Genomic DNA, 21,920 nt, shown 5'->3' on the forward strand with positions numbered 1-21,920 from the left:
TGTGTGTTACTTCTGGATGTGTTTTTGCTTAGTGGAAATCGTTGTTAAAAATATTTGCACAAACTTTTGCTCCTGTCTGTGATGATAGCTCTTTGTAGCTCTTTCAGAGCCTTTAAACTCATCCAGGGGCTTGTATTCCTTTGCCTCATGTGGTATAGTTTCCTAAAGAAATTATTTTCTTGCAAATGCTACGTTCACCTGATTGTGATGCTTTTAAGGGGTAACTTGGGGAGTAGATTACAATGCCAATCTGCTTTACTTTCAGGGAGGCGCCTACACAGATCCATTAACAGCATTGCTGCTTATATGGCAGATCCCTTCGTGTCACAGGCTCTGTCAGTCCTCCTTTTCACAGTGTCACCTGAGTCTTTTGATTCAGTTACTGAAGACCATGACAAAGCTTTGGCTCTGAGTTGGGGCAGAACAGATGAAGAACAGGAAAAGAGTAGTTTTTCATTTTGTTTACAGGATTGAAGCATGCACAGGTTAAAGGAATTACTCTGAAGTCATGCAGGAAATCTTTGGCAAAATGGGGAACCTTGCTAGTGTCAAATCTGATCTACACATAAGGATTCAATGGTGTAAATACACCACGAGCTGAGCTCCATCAGAGGTTGTTCCCAGGACAGAGGCAGAATGTGCAGTGCTGCCTTTTCTCTGAGAAATTTTTAAATATTTGATGTTTTTAGAAGATATTTTTCTAGAATAAAGTCTTTCCGCTACTATTGGTAATTAACTGATATTTGCAACTACCCAGTCTAAGCACATGGAGAGGAAACAATGCCGAGGCTTACTAAGACTATATTTGAAAATTAACTAAAGGTGTCTCCTGTTTTACATTATTTTTTCATTGTAGCATCAATATCAGTAAGTAAAAAAATGATAGGTGCTAAAATTAGCTTCTTATTTCTTTTGACTTGCATTTGTACATTTCAAAAAAGCAGAGAAAGCCTTTTCCCAGCACTTAAGTGCACTCAGAAAAATGTGTCAACACTGAGTAAGTAAATACTTGAATTTGAAAACTAATAAATTGGAATCAGGGAGTCCTTTAAAAGTTTCTTAAAGGCTGTTTAGAATTTTTACATATCTTCTAATAGGATAAGGTTATTTTGAATTACACTTACTGTATCCTAAGCAGTTTCCTTAGAAGCTGTATGTGCTTCTGAAGCACAAACTGACCAGTAGAACTAAGTAAATAAGGGCCTGCTTTCACCTTGGGCTGATAAAATCCTTTCGTGTTTCAAGACATTAGAGATAATTGTGTCAGAATGGGTAAGTACTTATGAATTTGTAAGTTTCTATTTGCTGGGTGGATAACTTTCAAAATTATTAATATCATCAATGTTTTTATTAATAAAGTGGAACTGAGCTAACAGGTTTTTTGTATGTTTTTTATTTTTATTTCTCTAGCCTCCAAAACTCTTATAAATAGCATGCTACGAGACCCTTCTCAGATTCCAGATGGAGTGCTAGCAAATCAAGTCTATCAGGTATTAATCACACTTGTTTTGTTTGGTTTGGGTTTTTTTTTCCTGTGGCAATTCTGTTATCTGCCTAGCAGAGTAAAAGATTTTAAACCTCATTTAATTACTGTCATCATAAACTATCAGTGAGGTCAGAGTGCACTAAAAATGGCAGTGCAATATTTGTGAGAGGAGCATTTCACTTTTTAATAGCTTGCTTTTATAGTGAATAAAAGCATGCAGTTTTTGTTTTCTGTGATTAAATCTGAACAGCATCTGATAGCCTTTTTGAGGAAAAGTAATTACTGTTTTTAAGATACTCTTTAACTATAATGGTTTTGTAGTTGCCCATCAGTATACTACTTCTCTTATTTGTCTGCAGTGTACTGTGAATGACTGTTGTTATGGACCACTGGTGGACTGCATCAAACAGTATCCTTTCCCATAAAATTTTAGGTGCACAATTGATGAGCTTAGACTGTGTGGAAGAGATGTGTCTAGCTTTAACCTGACATAAAGTTCTGCTTCACAAAACACATTTCATACTCCTCTCTTTTACATTCAGTCAGCTAGAGGGTCACTGCGGAGCTTTCTCTTAGCTAACAAAAATCAGATGGACCATGGGAAGAAGTCAGTTTGCTGGTTACACATCCATATATATGCCTGATTGAACCTCTGTGGTTTTGATAAGTTGAAATGCATATCTGGTTTTTGCTTGAGACTAAGTGACCATGCTTTGAGTGGTGGAGTTGGACTAGATGATCTCTTGGAGATACCTTCCAAACTCAGTTATTCTGTCATGAAATTAATAAGTTTCATACATAGTGTTCAACATTATGGCTTTACTTTGTTATGAATGTGAGTTTTAACTAAAATTTTTTCAAGTGCAGTTCAGGTGTGATTGACTGATTAGTATTTTTAAACCCCTATCCAGTACAGTTCTTTTATGTTCTCTTCTTAAAGAAGATTTAGCTGTAGTAAAAAAACTTATATATCCTGAATTTTCAGGGATATTTTTTTGTAGTGTTGAAATAGTTAATTAGAGAGCTATATGGTGTGTACACTGAGGGAACTTCATGTGGCACTGTGTCCCAGACTAAGATTATAATTTGGTAGGAGTGATCACTAAGAACCCAAATCTATTTTAATCAAATCCTGCAGGAGCAGGTCTGTTTCAATCTGCAGTCAGAGGGAAACTTTCAAAATCATGGCCTGCTGTCACTGAGCAGGCTAGTAAGGCAGTTCCTTCCCAAGTCCTAGAGAATCCTTGCATAAATCTCTGCATGCAAGGGGAAGAAAATCTTGGTTTCACTGTACAGGTGCAAGATAGGAAAGCTGCAGTGATGTTTAGTTATTAATGAAAAACAGTACTTTGCGTAGTTGTGATTCACATGATTGTCACTCCTTAAAAATACTTACTTTCTGCTAGAAACACTTGTGTCTACTACAGCCTCAGCCCTATCCCCATTAATTTTAACAGCAGCAGGATAGAGTTCTAATTGTCTTTGTATTTTGTGCTTTTAATTGTAATTTTAAATATTCATTGAGATTATCTTCACGATTAAACAAAGTGCTCTGACAGTGGATTAATCTAATAAGCCACACATTTTAAAGGGTTATTGATCACTGGTTTTCATATCCAGAATTTTAAGATTAATACTTTGTGGATGAGCAATCTGGCTGTAGTCTTATGAAAATGCCAAGTTTAAAAATAACAAAGACACATATGTAGAATTATGAACCATTTTTAAGACTTATTTGCCTGCAGTCTAGAAAAGATTTTTGTATCCTCCTCATATTTGGCTCAAATCAATTGTTGAATATGCAGTGACATCAATGAGAGTAATGAGGAGTTTTTCAATTCCATTTTGGTACAAAAAAGTTTAATACTAAGCTGTGTGAGTGCATTACTGTAAGTATGTTGCTGAATTAGATGTTAATTTCGAGGTGCATAAAATAGTTAAAAATCAATTTAAAGTTAAGGTTTTAAAAGCATAATGTCTTCTGTAGGATCGCATATTGATTTTAAATATAACTATCTAATTGTATATGCATGGACCAAAGTATGAAGTCAACCTCTTTGTAAATGCCAAGAGGCTATTTTTCAGTAATAGTTCAGATGCTTACGGGAAACTAGGCTGCTAGATTGCATGAGTAGAAAATGGCTTGTGATGTTATTTACAAGTTTTGCCCCATGGTCATTGCCATACATCAATAACAGGTATTATTATAGACTAAGTGTTTTTGCTTATGGTGCATTGTAAATTCTGTTTGCAGTACTTTTCTTACCTTTTTGCCATTCTACATTTGTCTCTTTTGTTCTGAAATTGCTAGTAGAGTTTACATAATACATAGTTTCAATTTATATAAGATGTATATGCATATAAAGTGATTCCATAGAATTATTTTTTTGCTGTTCAGCATGAAGTGTTCATATAAGCTAATTACTTAACTGTAATAGTAGGATGATCTGTAGTTTAAGTTTTAAGAAGTAACTTTAAACAGAATTTGGAACTTAACTGCTTTTAACATAAGATCTTTTATTGTATTGTTCCATAGGATTCTTCTTAAAAGCTTCCAGCGTAGAACTTTGACCTCCAAGAGGATATATTAAAAATATTTAATATGGTGATTTTTTTACATATTCCAAGGAATAGCACATTGGATCAACAGGCTATCAGTGAAGTGAAAAGGACTTCACTACAAAGTATGATTTCATCTTTCCCTGACATTAGTTCGTGCTTCTGAAAAATCAATTAAAAGGATGGTTTTTTTACAGTAAGATGTTTCAGATGAATGTAGTACCTATCCATTTCAAAATATAAAGAAAGAAAACTAGTTTGTTTCATCCTTTGCTGGATTGGAGAATTGGTTACTTGTCAGTAAAGTGGAACTTTAAAGTATTTTACTGCAGGTTTTAGGATTACACTTTCTTTTATATTTAGAAGAATAAACAGTAAAGAAAAAATGGAAATACAGCCCTTAAATGTACTGAATAAATATGGTCAAATGGGTCTTAATTCTATAAAGTATATGCTGTTGGTACAATAATCTGATATTTGCAAAGTTTTGTATGCTTCTAAAAATCACTGTAAGGATTTTCAAAACTTAGAGTTCATATCACTTGGCACTTCTGAAATGCAGATGAAGGCAAATAAATTCTACTTTTGATGTTCTTATGGAGTTGCTTCTTTTCGAAAATAATCTTCCATTTCTTAACCTAAAGCTATCAGCGCTATTGGGCATGAGCATGAAGTCTTGCTGCGAGAAATGCTTTTGGAAAAAAATCTCTCTTTCATAGGTAAGAATCTGTAGTAGAGGCTATCCAGTGAGTTCTTAACTTCAGAGGTGTTGGTAACTGTTTACCTAGGACAAAATTCAGCCCAAATGCTCCTTTTATTAGGTAGTAAAGGAAGAGTAAAATATGATTGAGGCTATATATGTTATCTTTTATTGATTTAGAACTGAGCAGGAACTCAGTTACCTAATACCCTATATATACAGCACATGCACAGGCTTGCAATTAATATTTTATAGAATAAGTAGTTGAAAAAAATGCTTTAATATCTGCTGCAGTATTACTTTTGGTGTCATGAGATATTAGCCATAATCCAGGCCTTATGAGATTTAGGAAGAAGCATATGAAATATTAGCTTCAGAATGCTTTATGTATTAAAGAACTGCTAGAAGATTCACCTTGCTGTGCAGTTTCTGCTAAATTTTTGCCCCCTGCTTCCCAATTAATGCAATTACTCTTTTTTACACTCCTTATTTCTAAAGTTATTTTAAGGATTAATTAGTTAGGAAGTTACTTTTCATTTTTTTCTTTTAGCCTGCAGTATGTTTCTTTTACATGAGTGCCATTGAAACAAAGATTAATGTTCAAAGTATCCAGTCTGTAAATGTGATCACAAACAATGACTTCTTAAATCTTGGATTCCTTATGTGATGAGAAATGAAGTGAAATGCTCTCTTCTGTTAATGGTTGAGCATTGTACCAAATTTGTATGAATTTTGCTGGGTTTACCTGGAGCTGTGATCTCTCCTGAAGCTATATCAGGTTAAGATTTTGGAAACCTTAAACAAATTTAAGAAGTTAGAAGGCATTATTAAACTTTTTAAGATATTTGTCCATATGACTGAGGAACAGAATTAGTGTACTTTTTTATTTTAGAAAAAAGTGAAAAAAGGACAGCATTAACTATCACATACAAGCTTGCAAATGACCCTATGAAAATAAGAAGTGGCAGATTTTCTTATTTGACTGTAAGAGCATAGATACAGGTAAGAGGCTTAAGCTGTAATTGCAGAGATGATGGTTAAAAAAAACAGGATAAAATACCAAACGGGTCTAGGAACAATAAGTGTAAAACAAACTGCCACAAAAGGTTGTGGAATCACCTTCAATGAAAAATTCAAGGCTGGATTTGACAGTGATCTATCAAAGCTGGTAATGAAATCAATTCCCTCACAATACAAGGGAATGGACTGGATGACTCACTAAGGGATCCTCAACCCAATGAATTATCATTTTATTCAGCTTGTGTAAGCTTAAGCAGTGTAAAAATAACATTTAAATTTTACTGTTTCATGACTGTGTATAAGCATTTTTTCTTTAGAAATTAGCTCCAAGAAATTTGTGTTATCAAATTAAAACATCTAGAATGCTTTAGCTTGTTAGAATATGAAGATAGAAATGAGAGAGCTTAATTTGTTGTTCACATTTTATATATAGTGAAGTATTGTTTAGTCATTATTAATATATGTTAAGATTTGTACTTATTATGTCTGGGATCATGTATGTATTTCAGGTTTAGACGTGTTTGGGATATTTTTTTAAAAAAAAATTTCCCAAGTGTCTGCAAGATGAACCCTACCAAATCCCTTGCAATACAACCTTTCCAAAAAACTAGTTCCAAAACTGCTTGAAGAAAGCGCCATAAAAACAGAAGAGATGCCAGTATTTCCCATAGGTCTAAAAATTCAGGCTTTGTTGCGTAATACTTCATTTCTGTTTTGAAGAAGACTTATGATTTGCATGGCTTATGGCTTGTAATTCCATTACTTTTTAACATGTTTCTAAGAAACAGAAATTTTGCAGTTCCCATATTAGTGTACTATTCCTGTACTTCTTCAAGAATATTCAGGGGGTTTGTATCCGATGTGTTCACCTGAGCAACAGAGAGTCTAGTACAGGAGAGGAAAGTACAAAGGACACAGGGAATATCGAGTGCCTCAGTATAGTCTTAGAGCATGAAGCAGCTTTTTAGGTTCTGGACAGAATTTGTCTATTTCTAGAGCAGTTGGCTTTCAAAGCCTACAAATCAGAAGTAACACCTTCAGGGTCACCCTGGAATTTACTGGATACCTATACACACTAATGGGGGTTACATTTTATTAATCCACTCTTCATAAGAAGTGCTTCGTATACCATGTCCTCTCTTCAGCAAAAACGCAGCTCTCCAGTCTTTTTCCCTTGGCCTGAGATTAAAGTGATCAACAGAAGCATTTTATCAAAACAAGCTCACAGCTTCACATGCCATACTGAAATGCCAGGAGCTTCTAAGTTCTGTATAGAATTTTTATTTTTGTATCTTTACTATGAATATGTTAGGAAAGCTTTTAGATATATGGGGAGGTATTGAGCTTTATCCTCCTTTGGTTCCCCACAGTGGATATAAATAATGAAATCTGATCAGTGTTTTCTGCTGTAATCTTAAATTTGCCATTGTAGCTCATTCATGCATCAGTAGAGGAGGGCTAGTATAAGAACAATGATGTGTTAAATGGTTCTGATTGAGTGTGACATTATGGTAAAGATGAAGCTGCAGTTTTGTTGAAAATCTAAATTAATGGGGTATCTGTTGACAAACTACTTATTAGGGCTGTTTCCACATAATTTTCAGACCGGAGGATTTATAAATGTAACTGTCAAAACTGCTGTGGGCTGGCTTTCAAGCAGTTACTGAATTATTTTTTAATCCAGGCTGGAGTTTAAAGATCTTTTGAGGTGCAGAATGCTGCCTCTGTAGTTTCTGGACCAATGTGAAACATACCTGGGCTGAAAAGCTAGTACTTCTTTTTGATGGCTTTGATGGTTCAAAACAAAAATTTTATGGGGATTGTGAGGCGTTTCAAAAATTTTTTTTTCCCCAGAGTTATAAAGCTTCAAAACACTTGGAGAAATAGTAATGCAAAGTTCTGTTTCTGCACATGATAGATACATCAATAATAAACATGGTTTTTTATATGTTTTCAAACCTTAATCACAGTATGGAATGCTAGGAGAAACCACATGAAGACATTTAGAACCAGATACAAAACAAGAAACATGTTCTTTTCCAAGCCATGAATTAGTATGAAAAGATTTTAAAAATAATTGGGCACCCTTGAAAAAATAATCTCCTGAAGAATATTAAAAGTAATGCTGATGCAGATTCCAGTTCAGAGACCTGCCGTGTTGACCTATGAAGCATCTATTTACATCTGTTTTGGTTTTCAGTAAGTTTTTTTAAGGTGCATTTCCCTTATTTTGTGGTACTAGCATTTGTTAGGTGTGAAAGAAAAGACTGACCTTTCCATTGCTATTGCTCTTAAATGAAAAAAAATTCAGCTGGGACATCCTGTTGTCTATGCTAGATTATTTTAAACAATTAAGAGCAGTTTGCAGTTAACTAGATTTTGATTAAATTGTTTTCTTGGCTTTTTAAAACAAGGATTTAAAGATTATGTAGAACATTAATTCATTTTTATATTATGGCATAAAACTTTCTGATCAGAGGTTCTGTTAAATTAGAACCTTCTTGATCTTAACATCATTTATCTGTATACATGACAATCTAAATTTCAAAAATTAGTCAAAAACCAAGTCTGCCTCCAAATCCTAGAAATGTTTTTCATTACCTTATCATGTGATAAGAGTGCTAATCATTTATTATGTGATAATGAAGTGCCACATTGCAAAGACTTCTATTTAGTGTAGTCTGTAGTGAAGAAATGCTCTCAAAAAAAAAAAACATAAAATAAATAGTACCGCTCAAAAAAAAAACCAAAAAAACACCTATTGCAGTTTACACTGACATGAATGTTCAGCTTTCCAAATTTACTTCTGTCCCGATTTCAGAATTAGTTCACTGTATAAAATACTTCAGAGCTGTGTTCTTCAATGAAAAAGAGTGGGAGGGTTTGATTTTGGCAATATTAAAGTATTTTGATTTCTAGGTTAGTATGTTTTTCTTGTCATTAAAATGTTACTTGGACTCAAACTGCTGACCTTTCAGGATTTGCACAAAGTATTCAAAAACTGAGTTCTGAACATTGGCCATGAAACTACTGTCCTAACCTGATAAATGGATTGGAAATAAGCTACCCAATAGTGAGAATGGACCATTAATTTTAATCAAAGGTGATGTAGAAAGGCGAATGGGATGCATGACAATGTCAACAGCCCAGTAGGTGTTAAGGGGCTACACAGCCTTACTTGTTACTAGGTAGTGCCATTAGTTGAGCTTGGGTGAAGACAGAAAGCCATGCCTGGAATTGAATGACCAGGTCACTCCAAATTCTAATGGAGAAATGGTGTTTCAGAAATACCAATGTAATGGTATCAGAAATCAAGGACAATAGTTTAAAAATATTAAACTGGGGTGGCGTGGGCTTTTTTCCTTTCTTTTTTTTTCCCCGTTTTTTTTTCTTTTGCCTTTTGCTGTTTTGTCTTGCTCACTCATTATTGTTTCTTGAAATTCTCAGCTCTAATATTTTTAAGCAATAAAGTTGTAGACGTAATGTTAGCAGAATGCCTAAATCTTTCTGTGTTCAGAAACTGGAAAAATTCTACAGAATCCAGAATGCAAGAGAAACTAAAATTATGGTTCTTCTTTACTTTAATAAATTTCTGGGAGAGAAGGCTTTTCTTGCTCTTTTTCTTTAACAACTTGCTAACATTAAAAATAAAACCAAAGCAGCAGCGACAGTATATCTACATTTGTGGTGTTGGTAGGATTAATCTTTACACATCCAAAGGTGGAGAGACTCTTCTTTCAATCAGTGAATATACCTCTTTATTTTGAATATTTGGAGGTTATAAAATACTGTATGACAGCTTGAATTAATGATGTTTATAATGAAGACATAAAAATGCAGGGATGACAAAGAAGCATTTTTATATCCATGCTTCAGGTTTTCAACAAAGGTTCATTTAATCTGACACAGCATTGCATGCATAAGAAAGATATGTATGACTGCATTAGTAATTCTTCCACTCTTATTTAGAATAAAATTAATTGTGCTGCTCTCTACTTAATGGAATAGTTTTATAAACAGTAGTTCTTATTTTCTATGTACAGCTGAAGATCAGCTTCGTGCAAAGGGCTATGACAAAACACCAGACTTTATTTTAGAAGTGCCAGTAGGTAAGTCTTTTAAAATAATTTTTATTATTTTGTGTAGAAGTACTCGTGCTAAAATATTATGGCTACTTAAGTGAAGTATATTCTAGAATACTGCAAATAAGTCTCTTCAGGAGTCACCCAATAATTCTAAGAACTTCTAGTTTGAGTCAGAGAGGTTTGATCCTAAATAGTGCTACCCTAAATAGTGTTTCTTCTTTAATCTCTGCATGTTTTTAATCTCATTATCAAAAAAAGGAAAAAAAAAAAACAGTAAAAACCCCTGCTGCTCCTAATGTGTTCTACCCACTGCCCTTCTGAACTAAACTCTGAAATAGCTATAAATGTCTTTTACTTCTAGATCAAATCAGTTCAAAGTAGTCTTAAGATTATTACATTCCACCTGTAGGTCATTGCATAAAGGTTTGTCATTGTGCAGTTATTCTTTTACCATCACTTTGCATCCAAATACAACTCTGCAGTTCTTCACTGTTTTTAAAGGCCTGAATAGCAAGAAAGAATAAGGTTAAAAAGTAAGTATAAAGGTCATATTAAAGTTCATCTGCCTTTTCTGGTCCTGAGGTCATGTGATAGCACTTGAATATCAGCAAGTAGGGAGAATCCACAACCTAGGTAACATGTGCCTATGCTCAGCACCCTCATAGTGAAAAAGTGGTTGCTGATGTTCAGGTGGAGCCTCCTGTGTGTAAGTTTGTACCCATTGCCACTGGTCCAGTTACTGGACACCACTGAAAAGAGCCTGCCTCCCTCTTTACCTGCTCTTCAGAAAGTTGTATACATTAGTAAGATTGCCCAGTAATGTGAACCATAATAAATGCGGTACACACATGGTGTTACGGGTACCCACTTTTATATTAGAAACATGAGATTATGTCCCACCTATTCAGGAGCCTGATCAAAAGGAAATTAGAAAAGCAACTATTTTTTTTTTAATTCTTAAGAAGGAAACCAGGAAACACCCAAAAGAATTATTTTTGCATTATTACCCTATTAGAAAGAAGGTTAAAAATAGTCATTAATTCGTTTGCATATATTTGTCTCAAATTCAAATAATAACAGTGCCTTGCTTCTTTCAAATTATTGTAATCACTTGAGACTTACAGGAAGTCATGTTCCACCTGTTGTCAGATCTGAACTAAGGTCTAGCAATCCTTGGATTTTTTCTTCATGACCCAGTACAAACCTAGGAAAGGCAGATGTTTCTTAGACATAGCATCTGCACTGATTTGACCTCAGCTGTTTTTATCTCCTGGGGTCCGAAGGTGTTAGGGGTGGGGAAGGATGTAGTAGTGTAGTGTGACACAAGTTAACTGGGTTACTGATAGCTGGGTAAAGGTGGCACGTAGAGCTTGGTGTGGTGACTTCAAGAGTTATTTTCCCAGATTCCCTGAGTTATTTTGCAGTCTGTGGTCAATCATTTGCTGCTATAGCCTCTTGTAATCTTCCGGTATAGTGCTTCTAGGTTTGCGTGTTCTCTGAAAGCCTCATTCCAAGTCTTAAATTTAGGCTAAGGCATCATGGTTATGGATATTGTAGGTAACTCAAAATAACAGTAACATTTTTAAAGATCTTAACAATGATACCAAACAGCACCTTTTTGGAGAAAGAGTGGTCTTTTAGGGTCGGTCCTACTCATGATTTCTTCTGCAAAATTACATTGTCAGTTTCAGAGAGGACATTCCTTTTTCAGAAAAAAGATGATTTTATTAATATTAGTAGTTCACTCCTGCAAGAAATGAGGAAAGATATGAACCAAAGCGAATTCCAAAGCATAAAAATAAACAGAAATTCAAAATCATATTTTTTCACATAAGCCTTCTTACTTCTGACTTCTTTCTGATGAAGCATTGCTAGTTTTACAAAAGAAAGGAAGCAGACACATGTCCAGGATAAATTTTCTTCCCTTTCTTATACCATCCATTCTGGATTGGTGGCGTTTGTCTTTAGCAGCTTATCTAACTGTTTTTATCATTCAGCAGAAGTTTCCAATTTCTTACCTGACAGCTACCTTCCAGCAAAGTAAGGGTAGTAGAAGAATACAACTGCTTCTTAGTCTAATCTCTTTTTCTTTACATTCTCTTTGCGTTAGAATAAATGCAGATATGTGGAACAGGGTGTAATTAAACTGAAATTCATGTGATTATCTGTTTAAAGTATTTTCTGGGTTTTTTTTTAAATGCCTTATGTACATATTTGAAAGATAATTTTTATAAATATGTAACGTGGTTGCAAGCATGAATTATGTGGAGTAAACAGAATGTTCCCTAACACAGTCTTACACATTGTTGAGTGTGCTTTTTGGAGTTCAGTTTATTTTTTGCTGTCACCCTAGCTGTGGAAGGACACATAATTCACTGGATTGAAAGCAAAGCCTCATTTGGTGATGAAAGTAGCCACCAAGCCCACTTGCAGGACCAGTTTTGGAGCTACTGGAACAGGTATATTCTATTCTTTTTCCTTATAGATAAATTGGACTTCTTTTTATAATGAAGTTATTGGATAAAACACTACTGACTCTACATGTTACTAGTCTGGCATTTTGAATGTTATTAGTTAGCATTTCAGGTTGGTGTGCTGAAATATTAATGAAAAATTGAGATCTTAATTGTTAACATGCACCCAAAATATATGGTGATTTTACAGTGATGCTAGAGTAAGTTATTTTGGTACAGAAGTTATATGTCAGTTTTACCCTGCTTAGAAGGAAGACTTTGCTGTAACGTTTTGGAATATGTGCAAAATGACAAATTTGTTAAAAAATCTTCCCACTCTAAACAACTGGGGTTTGTGTATAAAGGACATTACTGCTCATTGTCATTGTAAGTAGGACAGTACTGTTTCACAGTGGGGTTTTTTTTAATAAAGTATTTCTTTTGTACATTGGAAGCGATAATTACAATTATCTTCAAGTTGAAAATGTAGTAAGTATTTGCAGGATAAGGAGGAACAAAAGTTGTATTAGACAGAAGTTTGTGGCATGTTGATGTTATTGGTGTAAAGATATTTTCTTTTAAATATGGTTAAAATGCTTCTGTTTTATTGTTCTAAAAGTCATTATTGTGTATATTTATAAATCTTTCCATGGTACTAGACACCTCCTCACTAGACACCTCCTCACCTCCTCTTAAAAAAAACCAGACACAATGCTTCATCTTCAATGACATTTTTCTATGTATTAGAACCCTAAGCAAGATAGTGAGGCAAATTAAAATTTTAATAATAGATTTTTTTGAAGCGTAAATTTAGAAGTCTTCTCAGCGTCCACAAGAGACCATCAGAGGGATAGTGGAGCACATGGCACAAGTGTGTGAACATGCAACAGAAAGGGGGTGTGTTATCAGAGACTAGTCTGGTGACCATTAGTGTTTCAGCTGAATGTGAAAATAACTTGCATTACCATTGGAAATACCTTAAAAGCAGGTTCAATAGAAAGCAACAGAGAAAGGGAAACCAGATCTTGAAAATAACATCATCAAAGTGCAGAATTATGCTCTGCAGCAGCATTCTTGATTGATACAAAAAGGGCCTGCTCTTACTTGATAATCCCAAAGAGAATTGGAAAACTTGAATCAAGGTAATGGGAAACTTGGAAGGCTGTCAATTGTTGGATGATGATATTGTATTCTAGAGGAGTTGTAGAAAATAAATTGTGAAACACTGAATCTAAAACTTAGAGAGAAATTTGAGTACATACAATATCTAGGCAAATGGTGAGAATGGCAGGAAAAATTGTAATGCAAACAGTGCTGACCTGCACATCAGTGTAAAAGAAATGGAGCAGCTCAGGCTGGGAGAAGACCATTAGATGTACTGGAATACTTCTGAGTGTAAAGGGTGTCTTTGAAGGCTGGATTTATGGTATCAGAGAAGAACACCTCCAAGAAGAGAATTTTAAACTGATAACTTGAGTGTAAAGATACTAAGTTGAGATGTGGTAAAACTTGCATTGACAGGTAGAATGAAGGCATTGATCCAGTTGTTGTTTGTAATAAAATTGCCATTGTAGTTTCTGTCTCTTTTTTTTTTTTTTTCACTATGGAGTGTCTATCCACATTTTCTTGTAAAACATTTGAGAATTAGTGTGTACCATTTGCATCTGACATTTCCAAAGGAAAACTCTCTTACACTTTTATCAAGAAACTAAGTTGTTGCTAACTTCATTTTAATTTTAACATGGACCAATTAATAATTCAACTTCAAAAATGGAATAACATCTCTCACTGTGCCGTTAGTCAAGTATCTTTAATGTTGCAAAAGCTAGACTGGAATGATACATGGATCAATAAAACATTTTGGAAGTAGTTTTGAGATTTTTCTAAATCTACTGTTATAGATGTTTGTATTGGAAACAACTACAAAAATGGTTGATTCTTAAATATTGTGAATTTACATTCGTTTAAAGGAAACTAGAACTCTCCATGGTAAGTTTAGTTACACCCTAAATCAAAAATTTAGGTTAGTTATGGAAATTAGGCAGATTTCTGTGGGATTTTTTAAAGAATAAATCCTGTTAGTTTTAATTTTGGTACTGCTTGGCCAAGCTGACAGAGCCACATCTTCTGAAATGAGTTCTGAATTACTGCAGTTTCTAAGATAATGACTGTTGGGTTAATGAACACATGTTGACAGAAGGTTGCATGTAGGTTAGACAGTAAAGTTTCATTGGTCTCTGGAACTATTTATATGAAAGAACACAGGTGTAACTGCACAAACTGTGAACCAATTTTGTATTATTTAATCAGTCTATGCAAAGGTCTCTCAGGAGACAGCTAGATTCTCACTAAATTCACTACATCTTTGCGTCTCACTTCCTCTTGAAAGAGAAATTATTTGGAGAACAAGCAAGAGTTCACAATAGAGATGATATAACACTCAAGTAATAAATAGTTTAGGGTTTTTTAAAACTGACCCATTGGTTGAACTTAAAGCAGAAATGAAATTCAAGAGAAAATCTGTATCACTTGTTAGATGGGGATAGAAACACAAATCTAGATACTTTGAAAGGAATGAAAGTAAGAGGATTTAGACCTTTTCTGTTCAGTTTTTTTGTTGCTTATCTAAAAATTGCGAGTCAAACTGGAAAAGTTTCTGTGTTCTTTTCTCACATGTCACAGATGTAAGATGAATTTTATTCAGAATCTGACTGAAAGCTTTGAACATAGCTGGGGCTTGTTTGCTGTTATGTGTGTATTTCATTAAATCCTGTACTTTGTGCTAACTAAATCTGTGAGTGTCTTAAATTGGTCTGTACTGACAGGAAAGAAATGGCACTTTCTCATTTAACAGAACAGCTCCCTAGATGCAGTCAACCATGTCTGTTCACCTCAGTGCAGAAGAACACCTTTTTATTACTCTGAGTTCTGCAGGGACAGCTTAGCAAGGTTTTTTATGGCTCATACATCAATGGTATTGTTAAGCAATTTTCAATTGCAGTGGTGCACTGCAACCTCATCTTCAAATTAAGCTTCACATTAAAAATGTACAAAGTGTACCTTGTCAGTGGATTTGCACAGTTATAATTTAAGATGTTGTTTAAATATTGAGATTTTTCAATAATAAAGAAACACGTAAAGGCAAGTTTGCTCTTGCCTGTTCCCAGATTGATTTTGCAGAGTTATGTTTTAGGAAAAAAAGCTATTTTATGTACTGGTCAAACTTAATATTAACTGATTAATATACTTCCCTCAGTATACTTATTCTTTCAGAGCAGTGGCATCCACTGAGCAGACTGTAGCTTACTCTGCTACTGGGTAAACAAAGAAACTCCATGTACAAAATATAATTGCTTTGTGCACAAGTAGTAGATACCACACTTTTTATTTTTCACTGGTCTACATTGGTGTATTTGTTGTAACTATGAGAATAAAAGCTATTGAATAGTTAGTGTGACCAGAGGCAATTTGGAGAGCATGAACAGCAAGTTACACAGATTGCATTATAAAATGGGGTCTGTGAACATGTTTTAAATTATTTTAGGGTTTAGATGAATGTTGCTGTTTCTTTTTCTTTCCTCCATAATGTCTGATTTTATAACTTTTTTTAAACTTAAATTAAAAATTGGAGTCCTAGCTGTAAAAGTCTGTTAGTCAGAGCTGACAGGCATGACTGCTGTTTTCTAAGGATATACAGATCAGCAACACATGGTTCAAACAGTAATTAGTGGGTGCACTGTCAGTGACTTGCTGTAAGATATAAACTCAAATACAGCAATTTACATTTTCTGTCTTCTTCAAGCATGGCTAAGGCATATGTACAGTCTGAAATGTAATTTCTAGAGAGTCCCAGGAGATAGCTTGACGTCATTATTAGCTAAAGAAACTTTACTACAGGTAAGGAAAAACATAGGAAAATGTCATATTTGACAGTGTTATAAAACTGAAGGCAATTTCACATAGTGAAAAAGAAGCATTTCATCTTCTCTTTGAATAAAAATGGTAAGTCATCTCTGTACTAAATTCCTTCCACCATTTGTTTGTGTTCTAAATGTTTAGTCCTGTGCTTCTGCTTTTTTGAAAGAATAAATAAAAGCAAGTTTCCCATAAGTGATTTTAAAATAATAATCACACTTTTTGGAAGCCTAAATTCATTATTCATTGTGTTGTTAATAGGTACATTATGCCTGATCTTGGGACTTCAGTTCATAGCTATAAGTCATAGTAAAATTGTTAAATTATCATAGAGCCCTGTCGATTAATAAAAGGGTATTTAATTCAGATAAGTGCAAACAGAAATGATTGTATCTCACAACACAAACAAAGGTAATGTGTTCCTAGGTTTTTGTGAGAAAAGTTTTGCATTTACATTCATTTACAGTTGGCACTAAGGGTGAATTCTTTGTGAGCAAAGTCTTAATCAGGAGATCGGAATTACAGGCATTTTTTGCTGTTCATCTCTTTAAATTGGTTTAACAGGTTGCTGTGAATACTGTTGAAGTAATAATTGTTGTCTGATTGTAGGTCGTAAGGGAATAAGGAGATCTGCTGTGGGTTTTTGGATGTCTGTTCTGTTAACAAGTTTAGTATTCTTCAGTTGCAGATGGTTTAAAAATTGTTTTGGTGAGTTGGAAATCATTGTAGCAACTTGACTTGGAAGAAATCTTTGGAGTTACAGTTGTCAAGTGGCTAGGAAAACTGTTCATGCATACCCAGTATCCAAAGCAGCCCAAACATAAAGAACTGAAAGGTCATTCTTTTTCTTGAAGTATGATGGTTTGCTGACATATTTTGACACACTGGTACAATGCTGAAAGGTTTTGACCTTACTGCAATACTGAGGGACTTAGGGTTTGTTTAGCTATCTACGGCTTGTAGATTTTCACACATGCTGTGTTTTGCTTTGCTCCTTTTTCTCTTCCTTCTGGCTCCGCTTGAATTACTAAATTAATCTTAAACAAAAGTGGATGTAGATAGAAGAGAGAGTTGAGGGTGATTTTTACTGCTTAGGACTTTATATAGTAAGTTTCTTCAAAGCGAAATAACTTTTTTAAAGTGAATTACTATGCCAACTTGCTGACCTTAGTAGCACTGAGTAAGATATGTTTGTTTATGGACAAGAAGAGAACCAAAAGCAGTGAAAAATGCCATTTTCTACTACTTTTCTAGTAGAAAATGCAGTAGTGTACCTTGTGTAGATCATAAAATTCTGTGTTCTTCTGCAAGAATAACAGATACAAGTGTACATTAAAACATGCATACACAAACACATACAGAAGCATTCCTCTGCACTTTGCAAATGTCCTGGATACATTCACCCTATCTCCAATAGCATTACATATTAATTACTTTTGTCTTTATATAATGCCACAGTATAAAAATCAATATGTATCTTATGAAAAATATATTTTTTACTCCAGCTCAAAAGTAATGTTATAAGTAATGTTTAAACCTGTCATGCTCTCTTCAACTATATGGTTGAAAAACAGAGCATGAAGACATTTTGACTGAGGCTGTGGCTTATGCATAGATTAAGTTAATTGTTTTGATGAGTATTGTAGATTGTTTTATTTTGTATCAAAACTAATTTTTGTCAAAGCAAAGAAGGAACAGACCATATTTTGTTAATATTATCATTAGTATTTGAGTGATTGATATTAAGTATATATTTTCATGCATTGTTCTCCTTAGGTATTGTATTTCATACAGGGATGAAACTGGGATTTTCATTATAATTTAATGGTCTTATGTAAGCCTCTTTCACTACTAGATTGTTACATCCTGAACTTAAAAAATAGTAAATGAAGCGGTATATGTCTTTGTGTACATTATTTTTCCCTTATATTTTTCTGTACTGTCTTAAATATTTTATTGTTGCTGTAAATTCATGTAGTTTAGATAGAGCATTTTCATCTTCCTTCCATATTACTGCAAGGCTTCAGCTCCAGTTCTCCTGGTATTTCTCATTCAGATTAGACAAGCATCTAAGTTTATGTACGATAAGAGCTGACAGCATAGATCCTGCTATTCTTGCCAAAGGCCTGGTTGCACACACTCCACTATGTCAAAGAATGTCAACCCCCTACAGACCTTACCTTTCAGAATTCCTTGTAATTTTTAATTGACATTTACATCTGACATTTTCAATGTATCTTTTAGTGTTGGTTCTTTACCTACCTACTACTAGTTAAAACCAATCCAAAGCAAAAAGAATGCCTTCCTTTAAGCTATGATATCATATATTTTTTATTTAACAAGGTCAAGTTGCTGGGCTGAAACTCAAGAATGATCAGCTCCCTCTTCTTTTTTCTAACTCTGGAGGTGCTAGTCCAATCTGTTTCAAATGACAATTGAAGAGGCTAAAGTGGAATTTTAAAGTGAAATTTTACTCTTAGCACTAATGAACAAAGCACAAGTTTATTATTGTTACTGTGCATCACACACAGAAGGGATGCAGAGATTTCAAGGAAATTTTAATACTAATACGGACTTTCCTGTGAGTCAGGTACTTGAAAATTGAAAGTGCAAATATTCGTACCTGTATACCTGCAAGATATGTTAAGAGCATAATATTGTGAATGAAGTAAAACTGGCAAGTATGTCATTTAGCTACATGTTGCAGTTGTTGTGCTTCTTTGCCTTTAGAAATCTCAAGTTTTTATTTGGGCTACAATGCTAAAAGCCTAATAAATTAGTTTGAGCATAATTATCCATCTACTAGAAGTTAGAATGAAGGACTATAGTTGATCATAAATGTCACAAAGCAAAAAAAGTAGAAGCAGCATTTTGTCACAAATAATGCTGCTTTTCTTCTAATTAGTTAATTTACATTTTGCAAATTAAGGGCAAGATTCAGACAGAAGATAATCTAGTAGCATATCATAGCTTTACTGACCTATATTTGTATATGCCAAATTTAAGTTAATTAGAAATGTAGATGCTGTTTGTTTTATCTGTCAAAAAGCTCATGTTAAAAAAAAAATCTAGACACACTTTTCCCCCCAACATTTATCATCTAAATAATAGTCTTGCCAAGATGGCAGCCTCATAATAAACTCTTTTCAGTGGAGTGATGGGTAATGAAGCTTGCTTGTGAAGGCAGCGAAAAATGTTGTCTAGCCAAATGTGTGGATATGATGGCTAGAGAATCAGTGGACTTTCTCAGTCATCAATCTTTTTAGTAGCCTCTTACACATCTGAATATTTTGATAGATGATCTAATAATTGAGTTATCTATCTTTCTAACTATCAGAGTTGCATAAAAATTATTCTCACATGCTATTGAATATTATATATATTGAGCATCCAGTAAATTTTTCAAAAAAAGTCCAAGAGGTGGAGGCATTTTGTCTTAAGCAGCCTTTACTATATTAAATGATAAATTTCTATGTATAGAATACAAAACTATATGTACTAATATAAGAAAAAAATAAGTAATGTCAATAGCTGATTACAGATGGGACTCAGTAAATAAAGCATTTAAAAGCCTGGGACTGGTGAGGTTAATGCACAATCTAAGTAATTTGAAGTACAAAATGAGTAGATTCAGTAGTCCCTGGGCAGTTAATGGACAGGAATCACATTTCCACTCAGTTGCACAAATTTCTTGTGCCTAAATCTTGGCTTAAGGAAAAAGAAATACACTGTAGTGTACCACGTTTCCATTCAGCATCTGTGAGAGCTCTCTCTAAGAGAGTTTCTTTTGATTAAAGATGAGACTGAAATGTATACATTGAAACTTACTACATTTTGTTTATTCTGAGTGATTGTACAATACAGATTCCTGTTTCCAGAACACAAGAATCTGCTTCCCTAGAACACTAATCTTCTGTTAATGGAGGCACTGAGGATATTTGGATAAGTTGTATTAAGCACATCATCAGATGTGTCTTACTAAAGCTTCTGAGTGGCAGAGCAAAATTCTTATTGGTGTTGGTGTATTTTTTTTAAGTGCTGCATTATATAATTCTTTACTTTAAATGCATTTCTGGTTGGGTAAAAATTATTTTAACAATAAGAAATACATTGTTGCATTAAGAATATTTTTCCTCAGTACCACCAGTTTACGTTCAATTACATATTTTTGTAGAGACTGTAAAATGTTCCTTCTTGTAAATTCTTGGAAACCCTGTGATGGGGACTCATTTCTTAAATTATTTTCAGTTTTTTAGTACTTTGTTTGTTTCATAACTACAGCAAGGTCTAAACAAGTATGTTTAATGAATAGGTCTCCGGTTAACAAAGAGGCTTTTCTTTTTCTTGTCAGAACTAGACTGAATTTCTTGAGGATATCAAGAAGTTGTTCACTCATTTCAGAATTTTAATGGAAAAGTATCAGAGGGATTTTCTTTGTAGTTGCTACCTGTTTACAGGAGTATGAGAAAGATGCATTTTAAGAACTTGCATGTTATCATCATTTGACAACACTTTGTGAAACTATCATTGAACCTCATGGGACCTTGCCACTGCGTATGGATCTGCAAATGGAACAGACCTTGGGCTATCTCATTGGCAGGGGTTGTGACTGTCATGCTCAGTAAGCAAAATTCTTGATGTTTATTAGTTCTTCCTAAACATGCATAATTAGTTGGATAAAATATAGGTACACATGAAGCAAGACACTGAAGTAAGGTGACTTGAGTATCAAAACTGTAAAAGTTTCCGATAAAGTTTGGCTCTGAAGTTCCACATTTATCTTGCAAGATTGCATCCCATTTGAGTAGTCTACATTTTTGTCTTCAGTAATATTTAGATTGATTTTATGCAATTTTAAGTTACATAAGGAAGATGTTACAGAAGTATAATTTAGACCTAGAACTAAGGCATTAGAAAACAAGGTACAAAAAAAAAAAAAGCTTACATCATTCTGTTTTATTACTTGTTGAATTTTAATAGAAGAAAGCTAAAATTGCTTCTGAATGTATAAATTCATAAGCAATTAAGTGGAGCTTATCAACATCAGTGTTCTCTGGCTCCTTCTGCCCTTAAGTAAATTGGCAGTTATCCTAGTTAGCATTTGTAGCATTTCTGCTAGAGAATATATCAAACTCCTAAGCATGCACAGTGTTATATACAGTTACAAATATGATTGTGTGTATACTTCATGCATGTTTAGATCTTTATTTAGGAAAGAGGTCTTCATTTCCCTCTCCTAATCTAAATATTAAGCATCTGTGTTCCTTCTTTTCACTTGATTAGCATGCTCTCATCCATCACTAGTCTTTGATATGAACATCAGGAAATCATGTCCTTTTATTTAAATGATAAATGTGCCTTTGTCATGAATACTTACAGACATCCAAGATTTACATCTGAATTGTCAAAGTGTAACTGCAGGCTTCTCTGTTGTGTGACATTATTAGTGAAATAAAGAACTTTCTTTTTTTATTTTTGAATAAGCCTTAAATATTGACACTGCAAGGCTAAATTAGTTGTGATGCTGCAAAAATTTTTCCTTCATCCACTGTTTTTCTAAGATGTGTTGTTTATCAACAAGAGACAATCAGCTGCATGAGAATCTCTGCAGACATTCCTATTTACATGTTCCAAACCTGTCTCTTCATGTTTCATTATTTAGGTCTGATGTCTAGTTAGCTCTTATCAAAACTAATACCATC

At 34.0% G+C, this 21,920-nt stretch overlaps 1 protein-coding gene across 4 annotated transcripts in view; it reads left to right on the plus strand.

The window, feature by feature from the left end:
- CDIN1 (CDAN1 interacting nuclease 1) overlaps positions 1-21,920 on the plus strand; it is a 124,551-nt gene that overhangs the window by 49,726 nt on the left and 52,905 nt on the right. For all 4 annotated transcript variants that reach the window (XM_084208054.1, XM_084208053.1, XM_084208055.1 and 1 more), the window contains 5 exons: positions 1,411-1,490; positions 1,846-1,895; positions 4,697-4,764; positions 9,809-9,874; positions 12,204-12,309. In XM_084208054.1, coding sequence (XP_084064180.1) covers positions 1,411-1,490; positions 1,846-1,895; positions 4,697-4,764; positions 9,809-9,874; positions 12,204-12,309 — 370 coding nt within the window. The remainder of the gene's footprint in view (positions 1-1,410; positions 1,491-1,845; positions 1,896-4,696; positions 4,765-9,808; positions 9,875-12,203; positions 12,310-21,920) is intronic.

The sequence above is a fragment of the Fringilla coelebs genome (genome assembly GCF_963513975.1).
Source record: "Fringilla coelebs genome assembly, chromosome: 6".
Taxonomy (NCBI): Eukaryota; Metazoa; Chordata; class Aves; order Passeriformes; family Fringillidae; genus Fringilla; species Fringilla coelebs.